The sequence below is a fragment of the Pristiophorus japonicus genome, chromosome 1 (assembly GCF_044704955.1).
Source record: "Pristiophorus japonicus isolate sPriJap1 chromosome 1, sPriJap1.hap1, whole genome shotgun sequence".
NCBI classification, from domain to species: domain Eukaryota; kingdom Metazoa; phylum Chordata; class Chondrichthyes; family Pristiophoridae; genus Pristiophorus; species Pristiophorus japonicus.
The window spans coordinates 10014376-10037296 of NC_091977.1; the positions used below are offsets into that span (position 1 = coordinate 10014376).

General features: G+C 52.0%; 1 protein-coding gene across 6 annotated transcripts in view; it reads right to left on the bottom strand.

Annotated features, from left to right (window-relative positions):
* Nucleotides 1-1370: 1370 nt before the first annotated feature.
* Nucleotides 1371-22921, bottom strand: part of LOC139262244 (olfactory receptor 6N1-like) — a 22179-nt gene continuing 628 nt past the window's right edge. The window contains exons 2-4 of one of the 6 annotated variants that reach the window (XM_070877393.1): nucleotides 11549-11614; nucleotides 5634-5686; nucleotides 1371-2397 (exon numbers count right to left, since the gene is read on the bottom strand). In XM_070877393.1, the coding sequence (XP_070733494.1) occupies nucleotides 1406-2383 (978 nt within the window). In that variant the 5' untranslated portion in view covers nucleotides 2384-2397; nucleotides 5634-5686; nucleotides 11549-11614 and the 3' untranslated portion in view covers nucleotides 1371-1405. Of the gene's footprint in view, nucleotides 2398-5506; nucleotides 5687-11472; nucleotides 11633-22921 lie in introns of those variants that run through there. The other 5 variants (XM_070877399.1, XM_070877404.1, XM_070877412.1 and 2 more) reach the window with 5 other exon arrangements.

Sequence of the window (22921 nt, forward strand, 5' to 3'; positions counted from 1 at the left end):
TTAGAAGGCCTTTGATAAAGTCCCACATAAGAAGTTATTGGGCAAAATTAAAGCACATAGGATTGGGGGTAATGTATTGGCATAGATTAAAAATTGGTTAACTGACAGGAAACAGAGAGTAGGAATAAATGTGTCTTTTTTGGGGTGGCGGGCAGTGACTAGTGGGGTACCACAGGGATCAGTGCTTGGGCCCCAGCTATTCACAATGTATATAAATGATTTGGATAAGGGAGCCAAATGTAATATTTCCAAGTTTGCTGATGACACAAAACTAGGTGGGATTGTGAGTTGTGAGGAGGATGCAAAGACGCTGCAAGGCGATTTAGATAGGTTGAGTGAGTGGGCAAACACATGGCAGATGCAGTATAACATGGATAAATGTGAAGTTATCCACTTTGGTAGGAAAAACATAAGAACAAAGTATTATTTAAATGGTGATGGCTTGGGAAGTGTCGATGTACAGAGGGACCTGGGTGTCCTTGTACACCAGTCATTTGAAAGCAAACATGCCGGTGCAGCAAGCAGTTAGGAAGGCAAATAATGTGTTGGCCTTCATTGCAAGAGGATTTGAGTAAAGGGGCAAAGATGTCTTAATACAATGAAACAGGGCCTTGTGAGACCGCACCTGGAGTATTGTGTGCAGTTTTGGTCTCCTTACCCAAGAATGGATATACTTGCCATAGAGGGAGTGCAGCAAAGGTTCACCAGACTGATTCCTGGGACGGCAGGACTGACGTATGAGGAGAGATTGCGTCGACTAGGCCTGTCTTCACTAGAGTTTAGAAGAATGAGAGGGGATCTCATTGAAACGTATAAAATTCTGACTGCGTTGGATAGACTGGATAGGTGGAGGATGTTTCCCCTGGCTGGGAAGTCTGGAACAAGGGGTCACAGTCTCAAGATACAGGATAGGAAATTTAGGATAGAGATGAGGAGAAATGTTTTCAGAGGGTGGTGAACCCGTGGAATTCTCTACCACAGAAGGCTGTGAAGGCCAAGTCACTGAATATATTTAAGAGGGAGATAGATAGATTTCTAGAAACAAAAGGCATCTAGCGATATGGGGGAAAAGCGGGAATATGGTGTTGAGATAGAGGATCAGCCATGATCATATTGAATGGCAGTGCAGACTCGAAGGGCCGAATGGCCTACTACTGCTCTTATTTTCTATTTATGTCCTCTTTGCTTTCTCTGCTCGAAGGAGACCAACCCCAGCTTCTGCAGTCTCCACATCCCTGGAACCATTCTAGTAAATCTCTTTTGTACCCTCTTGTGCCAAACTGTATTGGTTCAGTTTGATCCTAAACACTGACAAAAAAAAACAAAGCAGAGATTTCGGTGAACTGATGAACACAACAAACATATGGCGGGAATGGTCATTAGTTTAATGATTCTTTATTCAATCTCAATGGCTCTCAACAGCGACAGTGCTTCCAAAGGGAGGAGAAATCTTTTTTCTCCTGATGAGTTGAACAATTTTTTGTCTCATTTGCTTTGCTGACAGAATGTAAATAATCGTACTCAATAAAGGGGTTAAGGTAACATACAAAACAGCAAAAGCAACACTGATGATGGGGGGGATGCAGCCAAAATAAAATATTGCAATATAAAGGACCACTGAGGGAAAATAGAAACTTGTGAGGAGCATGTGGCCCACACAGGTGGATAAGGTCTTTCTTAGCTCAGGGAGGGCACTTCCCTTTACTGATTTAGCTATATTGATGTAGGAATAGACAATATATACAAAATTTAACACGACTAACATCACATTTAAAACCAGGATTACAAATTGGACGATGCTGGCGTCTGTACAAATGAGGCTCGTGACCGACAACAGCTCACAGAAGGAATTGTAAACTTCGTTTGCCCCACAAAACGGAAAAATAGAGGCTAGCATTATTGGAGGCAAGAAGCAAACCATGCCGGTGACCCAGGCAAGACCTGCCATTTTGCCAAAAATAGCATCTCTTGTGAGGGACAAATAATACAGGGGGTTGCATATTGCGGCTGAACGGTCGTAGGCCATTATCGAGAGTAGCAGTATCTTTGCTGCGGACATACTGTGGAAGAAATACATCTGAACAAAGCAGTTACTCCACAGAATAAATTTATGATGTAGTATGAGCCTCGCCAGTATTCGAGGGATGACAGCAGTCGTCAGCACCAGGTCCACTGCTGCCAGGTTAGCGAGGAGGAAGTACATGGGCATGTGCAGGCGTTTGTCTGTGGTTACCATGTACAGTACAGAAACATTCCCAACAATGATCAAAATATATACAACCAGGAGCAGGGACCCCAGGCCTGACTCCACATCCTGAAGTCCTGGAAATCCAACGAGAATGAATCCTGTGACTGGGTATCGTCTCTGGTCGGACTCGGCCATTAACTGGTTGCGCCCTGTTGAATTAGTCATTCTGAATCAGCAAGGAGCACAGTACTGCATCTATTGGAAATACTTGCCCAGATACCTTCCACACTATCACAAAACCCCAGACTGTGCCCAGCAGCTTAAAACATGTTGTTCTATAGTATTCATCATCAAAGGGGCAGCTGAAGGCAGAAATGTGGGAAGAAACAGGAAAACTGGGAGCAAGGGGAGGAATTGGGCGCAAGGGGAAGGAGAGGAAAGGTTTTAAAGGAGGCTTTTAAAGACAGGGATTAGGTGAAGGGCTTTGAGAAAGAATTGACAAAGTCAAGGGTACAGTGAACGAAAGGAGGGAGGGCCTCCAATGTGGAGCAAGAAATAAGCAGTAGTCGGGTGTCGCGCAGCACAGGGAGTGCGCAGGGATGGCTGGAGATGGCCAGATAGGGTAGGGTGAAGCAGAGGGAGTGAGGCAGGACCAGCAATTTAATTTGCTGCGACACAGGAAACTAGTAATGGACATGGGTGCTGGTGCAGGGGACTTGGAATACTGTGTGCAGTTTTGGTTTCCATATTTACGAAAGGATATACTTGCTTTGGAGGCAGTTCAGAGAAGGTTCACTAGGTTGATTCCAGAGATGAGGGGGTTGACTTATGAGGAAAGGTTGAGTAGGTTGGGCCTCTACTCATTGGAATTCAGAAGAATGAGAGGTGATCTTATCGAAACATATAAGATTATGAGGGGGCTTGACCGGGTGGATGCAGAGAGGATGTTTCCACTGATGGGGGAGACTAGAACTAGGGGGCATAATCTTAGAATAAGGGGCCGCCCATTTAAAACGGAGATGAGGAGGAATTTCTTCTCTCAGAGGGTTGCGGATCTGTGGAATTTGCTGCCTCAGAGAGCTGTGGAAGCTGGGTCATTGAATAAATTTAAGACAGAAATAGATAGTTTCTTAACCGATAAGGGAATAAGGTGTTATGGGGAGCAGGCGGGTAAGTGGAGCCGAGTCCATGATCGGATCAGCCATGATCTTATTGAATGGCAGGCAGGCTCAAGGGGCCGTATGGCCTACTCCTGCTCCTATTTCTTATGTACTTATGAGTGTGCGGTGTTCTGAATGAGCTGAAATTCAAGCAGGGTGGTGGTCGGCTCGGAAAGCATTAGAGAAATCAATCCTCCAGATAACGGAGGCAACAATCAGAGTTTCCGGAGCAAGTATGGACTTAAGCAACAACTTGCATTTATATAGCGTCTTTCATCCCAAGGTGCTTCACAGGAGCGTTATCAGACAAAATTTGACACCAAGCCACATAAGGAGATATTAGGACAGGTGACCAAAAGCTTGGTCAAAGAGGGAGGTTTTATGCAGCGTCTTAAAGGAGGAGCCAGAGGCAGAGAAGTTTAGGGAGGGAATTTCAGTGCCAGGCAGCTGAAGGCACTGCCACCAATGGTGGAGCGCTGGAAATCAGGGGATGCGCAAGAGGCCAGAATTGGAGGAACGCAGAGATCTAGGAGGGTTGTAGGGCTGATGGAGGTTACAGAGATAGGGGGGTGGGGGGGTGATGCCGTGGAAGGATTTGAACACAAGGGTGGAAATGTTAAATTCGAGGCTTTGCCATATGTAGCCAATATAGGCCAGGGAGCAATGTTCCAGGTTGTCTTTGCAATGACTGGGTGTTAGGCAAGAACCTCAGTCTGGGAGCCAACACAATATAACAGATTTATTAACAGCTTACTCTAAGGTCCTGTTATAACAGCTTCAAGACATTATTTTAAATTACGAGCGGTAGTCTTTTGTGAAAAAGGTTGCAACTTAGATCCACTTCTGTAAGATAGCAGGAGAAAGCAGCTGTTGGACCTTTCAAAAATATATTCTCGGGACTGAGGCAGCGAGGTGGACAGATAGAACTATACATATCAATGTTTGGATTAAAGTATATGTATGGATATAGTTGGTGAAATTGAAAAACACCGGAGAGTGAATTACAACATCTGAAAACCTGAACGAGAGACATGCAAGACATTGATCTTATTCTGTATACTTATTTTCTGACTATATCCCACTTCAATATCCTGCAGAGAGACACCCGTTTGCAGCACTAGAGTCATGAAACCTCTGGACTTCCTTCCGAACCAGCAGTATTTGCAAGCTCAGCATCTTCCACAGGCTACTGAGCTCACAAAACACAAAGCAGACTTGGAAAAAAATTTGGCCCTTCAAAGCTGCCTGACTACTCCTTATAACTTAGACCCATTACCATCACATGCTGTACATTGTTCTTAGCAATAGACCATAAGAATTCGGAGCAGGAGTCGGCCATTCGGTGCCTCGAGCCTGCTCCGCCATTCAATAAGATCATGGCTGATCTTCGACCTCAACTCCACTTTCCCGCTCGATCCCCATATCCCTCGATTCCCCTAGACCCCAAAAATCTTATCAATCTCAGCTGTGAGTGTACTCAACGAATCAACATCCACAGCTCTCTGGGGTAGAGAATTCCAAAGATTCACAACCCTCTGAGTGAAGAAATTCCTCCTCCTCTCAGTCCTCAATGACCGACCCCTTAACCCTGAGACTATGTCCCCTAGTTCTGGACTCCCTAACCAGGGGAAACAACCTCTCGGCATCTACCCTGTCAATACTCCTCAGAATCTTCTGTTTCAATGAGATCACCTCTCATTCTTCTAAATTTCAGAATGTATAGGCTCAATCTGTCCTCATAGGACAACCCTCTCATTCCATGAATCAATCTAGTGAACATTTGTTGCATTGCCTCCAAGGCAAGTATATCCTTCCTTAGATAAGGAGACCAAAACTTCAGGTGTGGTCACACCAAAGCCCTGTGTACAATTGTAGCAAGACTTCCTTATGCCTTTAACCCAACATGCCATTTGCCTTGCCAGTTGCTTGCTGTACCCGTATGTTAACTTTGTGTTTCCTGTAGTAGGACAACTAAATCTCTCTGAACACCAACATTTAATAAGTCTACAAAGCACCAAATGTGTATCCAAAATTACCTCAATCAATTCTTTGGTACATTAATTCAGTTTTGTCTTTAATTATTTCCAACCGGAAAAAGGGCCCCATTTCACTGGTCAGGTACAAGCGGTTTATCTTAACTACCCGGGATCTTAATCACCTGAGATCTTGCTTGGTGCAGTGCCGCTCAGTGAGGTGCGATGGATATGCTGCAGGTTTAATCGTGCTGTCTAATCCCAATATATTATGTCATCATCCAAAGGGTTTGATTAACGTTAAATACCAACCTTCAGTTGCAGAAAGTTAATTCCGTATACTTGTTTGGGCACAAAACAGGGTCCTGAAAAGCACAAAAGATTTTGAAATAATGCAAGGTGCAACACTGCACATTACCATTCGAAACGGGCAGATGCTGTATCCGTCACTGCTTTGTTGCACACCACTCAAAGAAAGAACATTGGAAGAGGCCATTCAGCCCCTCGAGCCTGCACCGCTATTCAATGAGATCGCGGCTGATCTGCGACCTAACTCCATATACTCCATATAAGGGCCCATATCCCTTAATACCTTTGGTTAACAAGAAGCTATCAATCTCAAATTTAAAATTAACAATTGATCTAGCATCAATTGCCATTTGCAGAAAAGAGTTCCAAACTTTTACAACCCTGTGTGTGTAGAAGTGTTTTCTAATTTCACTACTGAAAGGTCTGGCCCCATTTGAAACTAAGATGAGAAATTTCTTCTCTGAGGGTTGTAAATCTGTGGAATTCTCTGCCCCAGAGAGCTGTGGAGGCTGGGTCATTGAATATATTTAAGGCGGAGATAGACAGATTTTTGAGCAACAAGGGAATAAAGGGTTATGGGAGCGGGCAGGGAAGTGGAACTGAGTCCATGATCAGATCAGCCATGATCTTATTGAATGGTAGAGCAGGCTCGAGAGGCCAGGTGGCCTACTCCTGCTCCTATTTCTTATGTCTGGTTCTAATTTTTAGACTATGCCCCCTCGTCCTAGACTCCCCAACCAGCGGAAATAATTTCTCCCAATTTACCCTGACTCTTACCGCTCAGCCAATTTTCTAACCAGGTCAATAATTTGCCCTACATTCCGTGGGCTTCTACCTTAGTTAATAGTCTCTTATGTGGGACTTTATCAAATGCCTTCTGGAGGTCCATATAAATAACATCCATAGACATTCCCTTGTCCACTACTATAGTCACCTCCTCAAAAAATGCAATCAGGTTTGTCAGGCATGACCTACCTTTCACAAATCCATGCTGGCTCTCTCAGATCAACTGAAAATTTGAGGTGTTCAGTCACCCTATCCTTAATTATAGACTCTAGCAATTTCCTTTCATCAGATGTTAGGCTAACTGGTCTATAATTTCCTGGTTTCCCTCTCTCGTCATTCTTAATTAGCAGAGTGACGTAGGCAATTTTCCAATCTAAAGGAACAGTTCCTGAATCGAGAGAACTTTGGAGGATTATAGTTAGGGCATCTGCAATGTGCTCACCGACTTCTTTTAAACCCCTGGGATGGAAACCATCTGATTCTGGGGATTTGTCACTCCGAAGTGCCATTATTTTCTTCATTACTGTTATTTTACTTACGTTAATTTTATTGAGTCCCTATCCCTGATTCAATATTAGTTCCCTTGGGATTTCTGGCATGCTATCATCCTCTTCTGCTGTAAATACTGACACAAAGTAATTATTCAACATGTCCACCATTTCCTTATCATTGACAACATCACCACTTTCAGTTTTCATGGGGCCAACATTGCTCCTGACTACCTTCCTTTTCCTAATGTAACTGTAAAAATTCTTTGTTTATAATGTATGCATCTGTGAGCATGCTCCCAGGTTTGTGGAGCTGTTGCTCGAGGGGGTCGTTCAGCCTGACTGCCTGCCTCTCTTCCGCGCCTACATCCGGGCCAGGGTGTCCCTAGAGATGGAGCACGCGGTGTCCACCGGTACGCTCGCTGCCTTCCGCGAGAGGTGTGCGCCGGAGGGACTGGAGTGCAACTAAATTTTAATTCGATTTTATATGTTTTAAAGTTTAATTTGTTTTAATTGCCGGTTTTAGTGTCCCCCTCCCCTTTTATAGGGAGCACTTGTAAAATATATGGTTTTAATGCCCCCCCCCAAAAAAAAATCACAAAAAAACCCCACCGAAAAACAAAAAACATAAAAAAAAATAAAGGGACAGTTAAAAGTGTCTGGAGTGTCCCCCAGATCAGGGGGACTTGATCTAATGTTTATTTTGTTCCCTCCCCCAAAAAGAGTTGTGGAGCTGTTGCACTGTGAGTGGCTTAGCCAGTCATGTGATGTTCACAAGACTCAATAAAACCCCAGTTAATTGAGTCCAGATTCTCCACAATGAGACGTGCAGTTGTGAGCTGGGTAGTGTTCAATCTTTGCTAACAAACCAGTTAGCTCTTTCAGCTAATTTACAGCCATACATTTTTAAGCAAAGAACCCATGAAGCAAATATACTATAGTGTTGATTTTGATAACCAAGTTTTTCATACTCCTTTGTTGTAGCTTTTACTATCTGTTTTGTGATCCTTTGCTGTTCTTTGTATCTTTCCCATTATAGGATCTGTGTTATTTTTTACATTGTTGTACGCTTTTTCTTTTAGTTTTATGCTGTCCTTTTTAGTTGACCATGGCTGTTTTTTTTGGGCAAGTTGAGCTCTTGCCCCTCGGGGGTATAAACTGGTTCTGTATCACATTAAATTATTTTTGAACATCTCCCACTGATCTTCTGTCGTTTCACAGATTAACAGATTTGCCCAGTTTACTGAGGACAGTCTCTGTCTCATCCCATTGAAGTCAGCCTTACCCAAATCTAGAATCTTAGCAGCTGCTTTGCGTTTCTCCCTTTCAAACGCCCCGTTGAACTCAATCATGTTACGATTGCTATTGGATAAATGTTCATGCAGTTAGGCTGTTAACTAAATCTGGCTCATTACTCATGGCTAAATCTAATGTGGCATACCCTCTTGTTGCCTCCAGGACATATTAGCCCAGAAATCGCGGCCTCCCCGGATCCGTATGGAGTGTGTACGGACCCGGGAAGGCATCCCAAAAGCCGGTTTTCAATGCACAATGCGCATGCACTGAAAACCGCTTGGCAGATCCAATGCATATTGGGAGCGAGGACATTTGCAAGGGCAAGATTGCGGGATTTACCTATATCTTGCCCAGCAAATGTCCTCAAAACTCTTGCGCCTGATAAAAGCAAGCGTATAGCCTACTTTTACAGGCGTAGGAGTTTTAAAACACACTTAAAACATAAAAAATAAAACTAAAAAAACACATTTTATTTTTAAAAACCCTGCCCACTATGTAAATTTACCTGGTAGGAACTGTGAAGTTCGGCCGCCCGAGGAAAAGAGTGTTTGAAGACCAGGCCCTCAAATCTGGCACCAAGCTTATGGTCTACAGGGCTGTAGTAATACCTGCCCTCCTGTATGGCTCAGAGACATGGACCATATACAGTAGACACCTCAAATCGCTGGAGAAATACCACCAGCGATGTCTCCGCAAGATCCTACAAATTCCCTGGGAGGACAGACGCCCAAACGTTAGCGTCCTCGACCAGGCCAACATCCCCAGCATTGAAGCACTGACCACACTCGATCAGCTCCGCTGAGCAGGCCACATTGTTCGCATGCCAGACACAAGGCTCCCAAAGCAAGCGCTCTACTTGGAACTCCTACACAGCAGACGAGCCCCAGATGGGCAGAGGAAACGTTTCAAGGACACCCTCAAAGGCCTCCTTGATAAAGTGCAACATCCCCACTGACACCTGGGAGTCCCTGGTGAAAGACTGCCCTAAGTGGAGGAAGAGCATCTGGGAAGGCGCTGAGCACCTCGAGTCTCATCGTCGAGAGCATGCAGAAAACAAACACAGACAGCGGAAAGAGCGTGCGGCAAACCAGACTCCCCAGCCACCCTTTCCTCCAACCACTGTCTGTCCCACCTGTGACAGAGACTGTAATTCCTGTATTGGACTGTTCAGTCACCTAAGAACTCACTTTTAGAGTGGAAGCAAGTCTTCCTCGACTTCGAGGGACTGCCTATGATGATGATATATTTAGTTCCCAGTCCTGTCTTGCAGCCATGTCATATTAATGGCTACCATGTCACACCCTCCAGTATGAACTTGCGTCTGCAGTTCATTCAATTTATTCCTTATACTCTGCGTGTTTGTATAAAGGACGCTTATTTGGACCACACATCCCAGCCTGTCCTTCAGCTCTAATGTTTTTCTCACTTGTTTTTTTATTTCTCTCTCCTGGTTTAGTCAGTTTTATTTTTCCCTTTACCTGCAGTACCTAAAGCACAATTTCTGACTGTTGCTCTACTCTCTCCCCTTTGGTTTGTTTTTAAAATACTATTTATACTATAATTCCTACCTGAGCCCCCCGCCTCCATATCCAAAAGAAATAATTTTTTATAGTCCCTTTCACAACCTCACGATGTCCCAAAGCGCTCGACACCCAATTAAATACTTCTGAATTGCAGTCACTGTTGTAAAAGTGTCAGTGTAGCCCAGTTGGTGGCTCAGTGGGTAGCACTCTCGCCCAAGAGTCATAACGTTGCAAATTCAACTTCAATCCAGCGGCTTGAGCACAAAAGTCTAGGCAAACACTCCATTGCAGTACCAAGGGAGTGCTGAGATGTTAAACCGAGGCCCCATCTGCCCTCTCAGGTGGAAGTAAAAGATCCCGTTGTACTATTTCGAAGAAGAGCAGAGGAGTTATCACCGATATCCTAGGGACAATATTTATCCCTCAATCAACATCACTAAAACAGATTATCTGGTCATTATCACATTGCTGTTTGTGGGAGCTTGCTGTGCGCAAATAGGCTGCCACGTTTCTTATATTACAACAGTGACTATACTTCAAAAAGTACTTCATTGGCTGTAAAGCACTTTGGAATGTCCGGTGGTTGTGAAAGGCGCTATATAAATGCAAGTCTTTCTTTTCTTTTAAGATAGGGAATATGGCCGCCAATTTGCGGACAGGAAAGTCCCACAAACAGCAATGCGATAATGAGCAGACCTTCTGTTTGAGATGTTGGAGGGATAAATATTGGCAGAACTGACTCAAGAGGCTGAATGACCTACTCCTGTTCTGATGATCAATATATGGAATGGACTTTCAGGTAGAGCAGTGGAGGCAAAAACACTGAAGAATAAAAATGAGATGGTGCAATGAAGCAAGGAGGATGTGGATAAATGTGAGGTTATCCACTTTGGTGGTAAAAACAGAGAGACAGACTATTATCTGAATGGTGACAGATTAGGAAAAGGGGAGGTGCAACGAGACCTGGATGTCATGGTACATCAGTCACTGAAGGTTGGCATGCAGGTACAGCAGGCGGTTAAGAAAGCAAATGGCATGTTGGCCTTCATAGCGATAGGATTTGAGTACAGGGGCAGGGAGGTGTTACTACAGTTGTACAGGGCTTTGGTGAGGCCACACCTGGAGTATTGTGTACAGTTTTGGTCTCGTAACTTGAGGAAGGACATTCTTGCTATTGAGGGAGTGCAGCGAAGGTTCACCAGACTGATTCCCAGGATGGCGGGACTGACATATCAAGAAAGACTGGATCAACTGGGCTTGTATTCACTGGAGTTCAGAAGAATGAGAGGGGATTTCATAGAAACGTTTAAAATTCTGATGGGTTTAGACAGGTTAGATGCAGGGAGAATGTTCCCAATGTTGGGGAAGTCCAGAACCAGGGGTCAGAGTCTAAGGATAAGGGGTAAGCCATTTAGGACCGAGAGGAGGAGAAACTTCTTCACCCAGAGAGTGGTGAACCTGTGGAATTCTCTACAACAGAAAGTTGTTGAGGCCAATTCACTAAATATATTCAAAAAGGAGTTAGATGTAGTCCTTAGTACTAAGGGGATCAAGGGGTATGGCGAGAAAGCAGGAATAGGGTACTGAAGTTGCATGTTCAGCCATGAACTCATTGAATGGCGGTGCAGGCTATAAGGGCCGAATGGCCTACTCCTGCACCTATTTTCTATGTTTCTATGATCTATTTAGCTTATATTAGCAGAAGCTACATTTAGCATTGAACGGTATACTTCTATTATAAATACGTACCTTATTTACAGGTAATCTGCTCACGTATGTGAATACTGATCCCGTTCCACTATACCCTTCCTCCGTGACTCCTTACCTTAATCAAACACAGAGGGCCCATCACCAGGATGGAGAGGGTCTGTCATCGGTTTGGTACCAGGATCTGACAGAAGGAAAAGATCTGCGGCAATCAATTAAAGTCAGTCAGACGTGCGTTTATATAGCGCCTTTCACGACCTCAGGATGTCCCAAAGCGCTTTACAGCCAATGAAGCACTTTTGAGGATTATATAAAGTTTTGGTATCAGGATATTGTGAGGGGCTCCAGCAAAGATCCAATGCCTAGACTTAAAAGTTTCAATGCAATGGGATCAGTAAGATCCCATTGCAAACACAAGGGCCCCAACAACAGAGAACTACCAAGCTCCCGGCCCATCTGCCTCCCTGCTCACAAGCACCCTGCCCACGTTGTTCCCCTGCCCCCCTTGTCTCTCTCTCCCCCAGACCCGCCTCTCTCGTTCCCTCTCCCCCATACGCTCCATCTCTCTCTCTCTCTCCCTCCCTTCCCTCAACCCAGGCCTCTCTCTCTATGCCCCTATCAATGTCTCTCCCCCACCCTCCATCTATCACTCCATCTCCATATCTCTCTCCCCCCCTCCCTCTCTATCATAGAAATTTACAGCACGGAATGAGGCCGGCCGACAAAGAGCTATCCAGCCTAATCCCACTTTCCAGCTCTTGTCCGTAACCCTGCAGATTACGGCACTTCGAGTGCATATCCAAGTATTTTTAAATGTGATGAGGGTTTCTGCCTCTACCATCCTTTCAGGCAGTGAGTTCCAGACCCCCGCAACCCTCTGGGTAAAAGGAATTCCCCTCATAACCTACTAACAATTTAAATTTATGCCCCCTGGTTGTTGGCCCTTCTGTTAAGGGAAATAGGTCCTTCCTATTCACTCTAGCCAGGCCCCTCATAATTTTGTACAACTCAATAAGGTCTCCCCTCCAAAGAAAACAACCCAGCTTATCCAATCTGTCCTCATAGCTAAAATTCTCCAGTCCAGACAACATCCTCGTAAATCTCCCACTACCGAGGTTAGGCTGACTGGCCTGTAATTACTCGGTCTATCCCTTTCTAAACCATGGTACAACATTAGCAGTCCTCCAGTCCTCTGGCACCACACCTGGACCAGCGAGGATTGGGAAATGATAGTCAGAGCCTCTGCTATTTCCTCTCTTGCTTCCCTTAACAGCTGGGATACATTTCATCTTTGCTTTCCTAATTTCCTTTTTAATTTCACCCCTGCATTTTCTACACTCCTCCAGGGTTTCTGCAGTATTGAGCCCTCAGTATGTCATAAACCTCCCTTTTTTCCTTTATCCTACCCTGTATGTCCCTTGACATCCAGGGGGCTCTAAATTTGTTAGTCCCACCCTTTTTCTTTAAGGGATTGCTCTGAACCCTCACAATCTCCTTCTTGAATGCCTCCCACTGCTCTGACACTAATTTATCTTCAAGTAGTTGTTTCCAGTCCACTTTGGCTAAATCACATTCAGCTTAGTAACATTCGCTTTTCCCCAATTGAGAACTTTTATTCCTGGTCTATCTTTATCCTTTTCTATAACTACACTAAATCTAACTGAATTATGATCACTAGCACCAAAATGCTCTCCCACTGATACCCCTTTCACCGGCCCAGCTTCATTCCCTAAAACTAAGTCCAGAATTGCCCCCTCCCTTGTTGGGCTTGCTACGTACTGGCTGAAAAAGTTCTCCTGAATGCAGTTTAGGAATTCTGCACCCTCTATACCTTTCATACTACTTTTATCCCAGTTAATATTAGGTTAGTTGAAATACCCCACTACAGGTATTACTGTCCTATAGTCTCTATACTTCTCAGAAATGTGCCTACATATTTGCTCTTCTATCTCCCTTTGACTGTTTGGGGGGGGGTCAAAAGTACACTCCCAGCATTGTGATCGCCACTTTTATGCTCTTCTCTCTCTTCTTTTTTGTCTATCTCTCCCTTCCGCTCTTAACATCTCTCTCCCTCTCTATCTCTCCATCTCTCTCCCCCTCTGGGGCCGAAATTGCTCTCCGCGGGAAACTGGGGAGGGCACTTTGATTAATCCGGAAATTTACCGCCCAGTGGGAGTCAATGGGAAGAGCGGGAAAATTCGGCTCTTTAACTCCGACGCCTCCTCCCAGCGCTTTGGGGCGCTGTTTAGAGGCGGTATCGGGAGCACAGCGGCACTTACATGTCGCAATGTGCGTCCCTACCCCAGCCCTTCGGTTAAAATAGACGCTGTGAGACCTATGTGGAGCCCACTGGGCCACCAGGGAGGGGTTCGGCCAAACCAGCGGCAGTCATTGTCGGGCAGACTCAGGAGCCTGCCAACAATTAAAACTAAATGGAGGCCGCACCGCCCAGCCACTGGCTGCTTCCCGCATCGCGAAGCTGGCTGGGGCACGACCGGCGGTGGCCGTGCATCTGCAGGGCAATTTCTCCGGCTGGGCGGTAAGGGGTCAGCAGGACGGGCAGAAACACAGGGCGCGGGGGAAACCTGTTCTCACTGCCCCCGGCCCGGGGGCAATTGCGGATAGGTCAGCCCCGCAACCTCCCACGCGGGTTTGGACAGGCCTCTTAAGGGCAGTAATGGGCCTTAAAGAGGGCAATTTCCCACTCCATGTCTCTCTCCCTCTCTATCTATCGCCAATCTCGGTCTCTCCCTCTCCCCAGTCTCGCACTCGCCCTCTCTCGCTCGCGCGCGGGCTCTCTCTACCCCAGCCCCCACTCACTCTCTCCACCCCAGCCTCTCTTTCCTTCCCCCCCCCACCAAGTCTCTTTCTCTCTCTCTCCTCCACCCCCCACAGTCTCTCCCCCTATTCCCCCTCCCCAGTCTCTCGCTCTCCCCTCCCCCCAGTTTCTCTCTCTCTCTCTGCCCCCCGTCTCTCTCCCCCCCACCCCCCCGTCTCTTTTTCTCCCATCCTCCCTCTCTCCCTCCCCAGTCTCTCTCTCTCTCTCTTCCCTTCCCCCACCCCCCAGTCTCTCTCGCTCTCCCCCAAGTCTTTCTCTCTATCCTCCCCACCAAAAGTCTCTCTCTCTCCCCCCCCACCCCCAGTCTCTCTTACTCTCCCCCAAGTCTCGCTCTCTCCCCCCTCCCCTCTCTCTCTCTCTCTACACCCGCCCCCAGTCTCTCTTACTCTCCCCCCAGTCTCGCTCTCTCTCCCTCCCTCCCCCCCCACCTCTCTCTCTCTCTCTCTCTCTACCCCGCCCACTCATACTCTCTCTCCTACCCGCAGTCTCTCTCTCTTCCCCCTCAGTCTCTCTTTTTCTCCCCCCTGTCTCTCTCCATCTATCTTCCCCCCCCACTCTCTCTCTCTGCCTCCCCCACGACTCTCTCTCGCCCCCAAATCTCTCTCTCCCTCCCCCTCTCCCCCCACCCCCTCCCCTATTTCTCTCTCTTCCCCCCACCCCGCACTCGTTCTCCCTCTCTCCGCCCCAGTTCATCTCACTCCCACTCTCACTCCCTCCCAAACTCTCTCCCCCCCCTCCCCACCCACTCTCTCTCTCTCTCTCACCACCACCCTCAGTTTCTCTCTCCTCCCCCACGATTCTCTCTCTCCCCACCCACCCACTCTCCCTCTCTCCACCCCTCTCTCTTTCACCCCCCACCCCCCCAAGTCTCTCTACTCCCCCCGTTTCTCTCTCTATCTTAACCCCCAGTCTCCCTCTCCCCACCCCAGTTCATCTCACCCCCTCTCTCACTCCCTCCCAAACTCTCTCCCTCACCCTCTCTCTCTCTCCCACACACACCCTCCCCCCTCCCCACCACCACCACTCTCTCTCTCTCTCTCTATCTATCTATCCCTCCCTCCCTCTCCCCCCTCCTCTCTCCCCCCACTCTCACCCTCCTCCCACACTCTCACGCTCACTCCCTCCCCACCTCCCTCTCTCTCTCCCTTCCCACCACACTCTCTCTTCCCTCCCCCCCACTCTCTCTTCCCTCCCCCCCACTCTCTCTTCCCTCCCCCCCACTCTCTCTCTCTCCCTCCCCCCCCCACCTCTGCGCTCTCTCTCTCTCTCTTTCCCCACACACTCTCTCTCCCCCCACACTCTCTCTCTCTCTCTCTCTCTTTCTCACTCTCCCCCACACTCTCTCTCTCTCCCCCCCCCACACTCTCTCTCTCTCTCTCTCTCTCTCCCCCACACTCTCTCTCTCTCTCCCCCACACTCTCTCTCTCTTCCCCCACACCTCTCTCTCTCTCTCTTCCCCCACACTCTCTCTCTCTCTTCTCTTCCCCCACACTCTCTCTCTTCCCCACACTCTTTCTCTTCCCCCACACTCTCTCTCTTCCCCCACACTCTCTCTCTCTCTCTCCCCCCACACTCACTCTCTCTCTCTCTCTCCCCCACACTCACTTTCTCTCTCTCCCCCCACTCAGTCTCTCTCCCTCCCCCCTCCACTCGCTCCCCCCCCACCCCCCCTCACTCCCTCCCCACCCCCACTCTCACTCACTCCCTCCCACCCCCCCACTCTCACTCACTCCCCCCCCCCCACCCCCCACTCTCACTCACTCCCCCCCACCCAACTCTCACTCACTCCCCCCCCCCCACCCAACTCTCACTGCCCCCCCCACCCAACTCTCACTCCCTCCCCCCCAACTCTCACTCCCTCCCCCCCAACTCTCTCTTCTCTTCCCCCCTCTCTCTCTCTGCCCCGCCCTCTCTCCCCCCCACACACACTCTCTCTCTCTCTCTCCCCCCCCACACTCTCTTTCTCTCCCCCCATCATTTTCTCTCTCTCTCTCTCTCTCTTCCGCCCGCCCACACCCTCACTCCCATCACGCTCTCTCCCCCCCCTCTCTCTCTCTCTCTCTCTCCCCACTCTCTCTCTCTCTCTCTCTCTCTCTCCCCCCCACTCTCTCTCTCTCTCCCCCCACTCTCTCTCTCTCTCTCTCTCTTCCCCACTCTCTCTCTCTCTCTCTCTCCCCCCCACACTCTCTCTCTCTCTCTCTCTCTCTTCCCCCACACCTCTCTCTCTCTCTTCCCCACACTCTCTCTCTCTCTCTCTCTCCCCCCACTCAGTCTCTCTCCCTCCCCCCTCCACTCGCTCCCCCCCCTCACTCCCTCCCCACCCCCCACTCTCACTCACTCCCTCCCTCCCCACCCGCCACTCTCACACACTTCCCCCCCCCCACCCAACTCTCACTCACTCCCCCCCCACCCAACTCTCACTCCCCCCCCACCCCCACCCAACTCTCACTCCCTCCCCCCCAACTCTCTCTTCTCTTCCCCCTCTCTCTCTCTGCCCCTCCCTCTCTCCCCTCCCTCTCTCTCTCCCCCCCACACACTCTTTCTCTCCCCCCATCACTTTCTCTCTCTCTCTCTCTCTTCCGCCCGCCCACACCCTCACTCCCATCACGCTCTCTCCCCCCCCACTCTCCCCCAATCCCCCCTCTCTCTCTAACCCCACTCCCCTCACTCTCACGCTCTCCTCCCCCCGCCCCGACTCTCGTGCTCTCTCTCCCCCCCACTTTCTCTCTCCTCCCTCTCTTTTCTCCCCCCCTCGACTCTCTCTCCCCCACTCTGTCTACAACCCCCACTCTCTATCTACACCCACACTCTCTCAATCCCCCCGCCCCCACACTCACTCTGGCTCCTCCCCCCCCCCCCCCTCTCTCTCTCTCCTGCCTCCACTCTCTCACTCTCTCCTCCCCCACCCTCTCTCTTTGCCCCCCACTCTCTCTCTCTCCACTTTCTCCCTTCCCCCCCCCCCCCCCACACTTTCTCTCTCTCTCTCTCCCCTCTCTTCCCGCCCTCACACACTCACTCTCTCTTCTCTCTCCCCCCCCACCCCCACACACACACTTTCTCTCTCTCCCCTCACTTTCCGCCCTCACACACTCACTCTCTCTTCTCTCCCCCCCCCCATCATTCTCTCTCTCTTAACCACCCCCCCCCCCGACACTTTCATTCTCCCACCCCGTCACTCTCTCCCCCCACTCTGTCTCTTCTCTTCTCTCCCGCCCCTCTCTCTCTCCCTTCTCCCCCTCACTCTCTTTGGCTCCCCCCCCTCTCTCTCTCTCTATTCCCCCCCCCACTCTCTCTCTCTCTCTCTCTCTTCCCCACCCACTCTCTCTCTCCCCCCGCACTCTCTCTCTCTTCCCCCCACTCTCTCTCTCTCTCTCCCCCCCCACTCTCTCTCTCTCCCCCCCCCACTCTCTCTCCACCCCCCCCCCTCTCTCTCTCCTCCCCCACTCTCTCTCTCCCCCCCCCACTCTCTCTCTCCCCCCCCCCACTCTCTCTCTCTCCCCCCCCCCCACTCTCTCTCTCTCCCCCCCCCCACTCTCTCTCTCTTCCCCCCTACTCTCTCTGCCCCCCTCCCTCTCTCTCTCCCCCCCTCTCTCTCTCCCCCCCCCCCTCCACTCTCTCTCCCCCTCTCTCTCTCTCTCTCCCCCCCCCACTCTCTCTCCCTCCCCTTCACTCTCTCTCTCTCTCTCTCCCTCCCCTTCACACTCTCGTCTCTCTCCCCCCTCGTCTCTCTCCCCCCTCTCTCACTCTCTCCCCCCCACTCACTCTTGCTCTCTCCACCTCCCCACTCTCTCACACTCTCTCCACCTCCCCACTCTCTCACACCCCACTCTTACCCCCCCACACACTCTCTTCCCCCCCCCCACTTTCTCCCGGCTCCCCCCACTCTCTCCCGGCTCCCCCCACTCTCTCTCTCCCCCCCCACTCTCTCTCTCCCCCCTCCATCTCTCTCTTCCCCCCTCCACTCTCTCTCTTCCCCCTCCACTCTCTCTCTTCCCCCCTCCACTCTCTCTCTTCCCCCCTCCACTCTCTCTCTTCCCCCCTCCACTCTCTCTCTTCCCCCCCCCCACTCTCGCTCTCCCCCCCCCCCCCCACTTTCGCTCTTCCCCCCCACTCTCTCTCTTCCCCCCCCCCACTCTCTCTCTTCCCCCCCCCCACCTCTCTCTCCCCCCCCCACCTCTCTCTCCCCCCCCACTCTCTCTCTTCCCCCCCTCTCTCTCTCTTCCCCACCCACTCTCTCTCTTCCCCCCCCACTCTCTCTCTTCCCCCCCATTATCTCTTTCCCCCCCACTCTCTCTTCCCCCCCCACTCTCTCTTCCCCCCCACTCTCTCTCTTCCCCCCCCACTCTCTCTTCCCCCCCACTCTCTCTCTTCCCCCCCCACTCTCTCTCTTCCCCCCCACTCTCCTCTTCCCCCCCCCACTCTCTCTCTTCCCCCCCCCACTCTCTCTCTTCCCCCCCCCACTCTCTCTCTTCCCCCCCACTCTCTCTCTTCCCCCCCCACTCTCTCTCTTCCCCCCCACTCTCTCTCTCCCCCCCCCCACTCTCTCTCTTCTCCCCCCCTCTCTCTCTTCCCCCCCCACTCTCTCTCTTCCCCCCCCACTCTCTCCTTCCCCCCCACTCTCTCTCTTCCCCCCCCACTCTCTCTTCCCCCCACTCTCTCCCTCCCCCCCACTCTCTCTCTCCCTCCCCCCCCACTCCTGCGCTCTCTCTCTCTCTTTCCCCACACACTCTCTCTCTCCCCCCACACTCTCTCTCCCCCACACTCTCTCTCTCTCTCTCTCTTCCCCCACACTCTCTCTCTCTCTCTCTTCCCCCAACTCTCTCTCTCTCTTCCCCCACACTCTCTCTCTCTCTCTCCCCCCACACTCTCTCTCTCTCTCTCTCTTCCCCCACACTCTCTCTCTCTCTCTCTCTCTTCCCCCACACTCTCTCTCTCTCTCTCTCTTCCCCCACACTCTCTCTCTCTCTCTCTCTTCCCCCACACTCTCTCTCTCTCTCCCCCCACACTCACTCTCTCTCTCTCCCCCCACACTCACTCTCTCCTTTCTCCCCCCACTCTCTCTCCGCCACTCTCTCCTCTCCCCCCTCTCAGTCTCTCTCCCTCCCCCCTCCACTCGCTCCCCCCCCACTCTCACTCACTCCCTCCCCCCCCCCCCACTCTCACTCACTCCCTCCCCACCCCCCACTCTACTCACTCCCCCCCCACCCAACTCACTCCCCCACCCCCCCCCCCCACCCAACTCTCACTCCCCCCCCACCCAACTCTCACTCCCCCCCCCACCCAACTCACTCCCCCCCCACCCCCACCCAACCTCTCACTCCCCCCCCCACCCAACTCTCACTCCTCCGCCCCAACTCTCTCTTCTCTTCCCCCTCTCTCTCTCTGCCCCGCCCTCTCTCCCCCCCCACACACACACTCTCTCTCTCTCTCCCCCACACACACTCTCTCTCTCTCTCTCCCCCCCACACTCTCTCTCTCTCCCCCACACTCTCTCTCTCTCTCTCTCTCTCTCCCCCACACACTCTCTCTCTCTCCCACACTCTCTCTCTCTCTCTCTCCCCCACTCTCTCTCTCTCTCTCTCCCCCACACTCTCTCTCTCTCTCCCCCACACTCACTCTCTCTCTCTCTCTCCCCCCACTCTCTCTCTCTCCCCCACTCAGTCTCTCTCCCTCCCCCCTCCACTCGCTCCCCCCCCCACCCCCCCTCACTCCCTCCCCACCCCCCACCACTCCCTCCCCACACCCCACTCTCACTCACCCCCCCCCCACCCAACCCTCTCTCACTCCCCCCCCACCCAACTCTCACTCACTCCCCCCCACCCAACTCTCACTCCCCCCCCACCCCCACCCAACTCTCACTCCCCCCCCACCCAACTCTCACTCCCTCCCCCCCAACTCTCTCTTCTCTTCCCCCTCTCTCTCTCTGCCCCGCCCTCTCTCCCCCCACACACACTCTCCTCCCCCCCCACACACACCCTCTCCCCCCCACACACACTCTCTCTCTCTCCCCCCCACACACTCCTTTCTCTCACCCCCATCACTTTCTCTCTCTCTCTCTCTTCCGCCCACCCACACCCTCATCCCATCACGCTCTCTCCCCCCCCACTCTCGCTCTCTCTCTCTCTCTCCCCCTCTCTCTCTCTCTCTCTCTCTCCCCCACTCTCTCTCTCTCTCTCACTCTCCCCCACTCTCTCTTCTCTCTCTCTCTCCCTCCCCCACACTCTCTCTCTCTCTTCCCCCACACTCTCTCTCTCTCTCTCTCTCTTCCCCCACACTCTCTCTCTCTCTCTCTCTCTTCCCCCACACTCTCTCTCTCCCCCACACTCACTCTCTCTCTCTCCCCCCACACTCACTCTCTCTCTCTCTCCCCCCACACTCACTCTCTCTCTTTCTCCCCCCACTCTCTCTCCGCCACTCTCTCTCTCTCCCCCCACTCAGTCTCTCTCCCTCCCCCCTCCACTCGCTCCCCCCCCACCCCCCACTCTCACTCACTCCCTCCCCACCCCCCACTCTCACTCACTCCCCCCACCCAACTCTCACTCGCTCCCCCCCACCCAACTCTCACTCCCCCACCCCCCACCCCCACCCAACTCTCCTGCCCCCCCACCCAACTCTCACTCCCTCCCCCCCAACTCTCTTCTCTTCCCCCTCTCTCTCTCTGCCCCGCCCTCTCTCCCCCCCACACACACTCTCTCTCTCTCTCCCCCCACACACTCTCTCTCTCTCTCTCTCTCCCCCCCCCCCACACTCTCTCTCTCTCTCCTCCACACTCTCTCTCTCTCTCCCCCACACTCTCTCTCTCTCTCTCTCCCCCCCCCCACACTCTCTCTCTCTCTCTCTCCCCCACACTCTCTCTCTCTCTCTCCCCCACACTCTCTCTCTCTCTCTCTCTCTCTTCCCCCACTCTCTCTCTCTCTCTCTCTCTCTCCCCCACACTCTCTCTCTCTCTTCCCCCACACTCTCTCTCTCTTCCCCACACTCTCTCTCTCTCTTCCCCCACATACTCTCTCTCTTCCCCATACTCTCTCTCTCTCTCTCTCTCTCTCCCCCACACTCACTCTCTCTCTTTCTCCCCCCACTCTCTCTCCCCCACTCTCTCTCTCTCCCCCCACTCAGTCTCTCTCCCTCCCCCCTCCACTCGCTCCCCCCATCCCCCTCACTCCCTCCCCACCCCCCACTCACTCCCTCCCCACCCCCCACTCTCACTCACTCCCCCCCCCACCCAACTCTCTCTCACTCCCCCCCACCCAACTCTCACTCACTCCCCCCCCACCCAACTCTCACTCCCCCCCCACCCCCACCCAACTCTCACTCCCGCCCCCCCAACTCTCTCTTCTCTTCCCCCTCTCTCTGCCCCGCCCTCTCTCCCCCCCACACACACTCTCTCCCCCCCCACACACACTCTCTCCCCCCCACACACACTCTCTCTCTCTCTCCCCCCCACACACTCTCTCTCTCTCCCCCCCATCACTTTCTCTCTCGCTCTCTTCCGCCCGCCCACACCCTCACTCCCATCACGCTCTCTCCCCCCCCCCACTCTCTCGCTCTCTCTTCCCCCACACTCTCTCTCTCTCTCTCTCTCCCTCCCCCACACTCTCTCTCTCTCTCTCTCTCTCTTCCCCCCACACTCTCTCTCTCTCTCTCTCTCTTCCCCACACTCTCTCTCTCTCTCTCTCCTCCCACACTCTCTCTCTCTCTTCCCCCACACTCTCTCTCTCTCTTCCCCCACACTGTCTCTCTCTCTCTCCCCCCACACTCACTCTCTCTCTCTCTCTCTCCCCCCACTCTCTCTCCCCCACTCAGTCTCTCTCCCTCCCCCCTCCACTCGCTCCCCCCCTCACTCCCGCCCCACCCCCCACTCTCACTCACTCCCTCCCTCCCCACCCCACTCTCACTCACTCCCCACCCCCACCCAACTCTCACTCCCCCCCCACCCCCACCCAACTCTCACTCCCCCCCCCCACCCAACTCTCACTCCCTCCCCCCCAACTCTCTCTTCTCTTCCCCCTCTCTCTCTCTCTCCCCCCCATACACACTCTCTCTCTCTCTCTCTCTCCCCCCCACACACTCTTTCTCTCCCCCCATCACTTTCTCTCTCTCTCTCTCTTCCGCCCGCCCACACCCTCACTCCCATCACGCTCTCTCACCCCCCCACTCTCTCCCCCAACCCCCCCTCTCTCTCTCTACCCCCACTCCCCTCACTCTCTCACGCTCTCTCTCCCCCGCCCCGACTCTCGTGCTCTCTCTCCCCCCCACTTTCTCTCTCTCCTCCCTCTCTTTTCTCCCCCCTCCCGACTCTCTCTCCCCCACTCTGTCTACACCCCCCACTCTCTCTCTACACCCCCCACTCTCTCAATCCCCCCGCCACACTCTCAATCCCCCCGCCCCCACACTCACTCTGGCTCCTCCCCCCTCTCTCTCTCTCTCTCTCTCTCTCTCTCCTGCCTCCACTCTCTCCCCCCCACCCTCTCTCTTTGCCCCCCACTCTCTCTCTCTCTCTACCCCATCTCTCTCTCTCCACTTTCTCCCTTCCCCCCCCCCCCCACACCACTTTCTCTCTCTCTCTCCCCTCTTCCCGCCCTCACACACTCACTCTCTCTTCTCTCCACCCCCCCATCATTCTCTCTCTCTCTTCCCCACCCCCCCCGACAC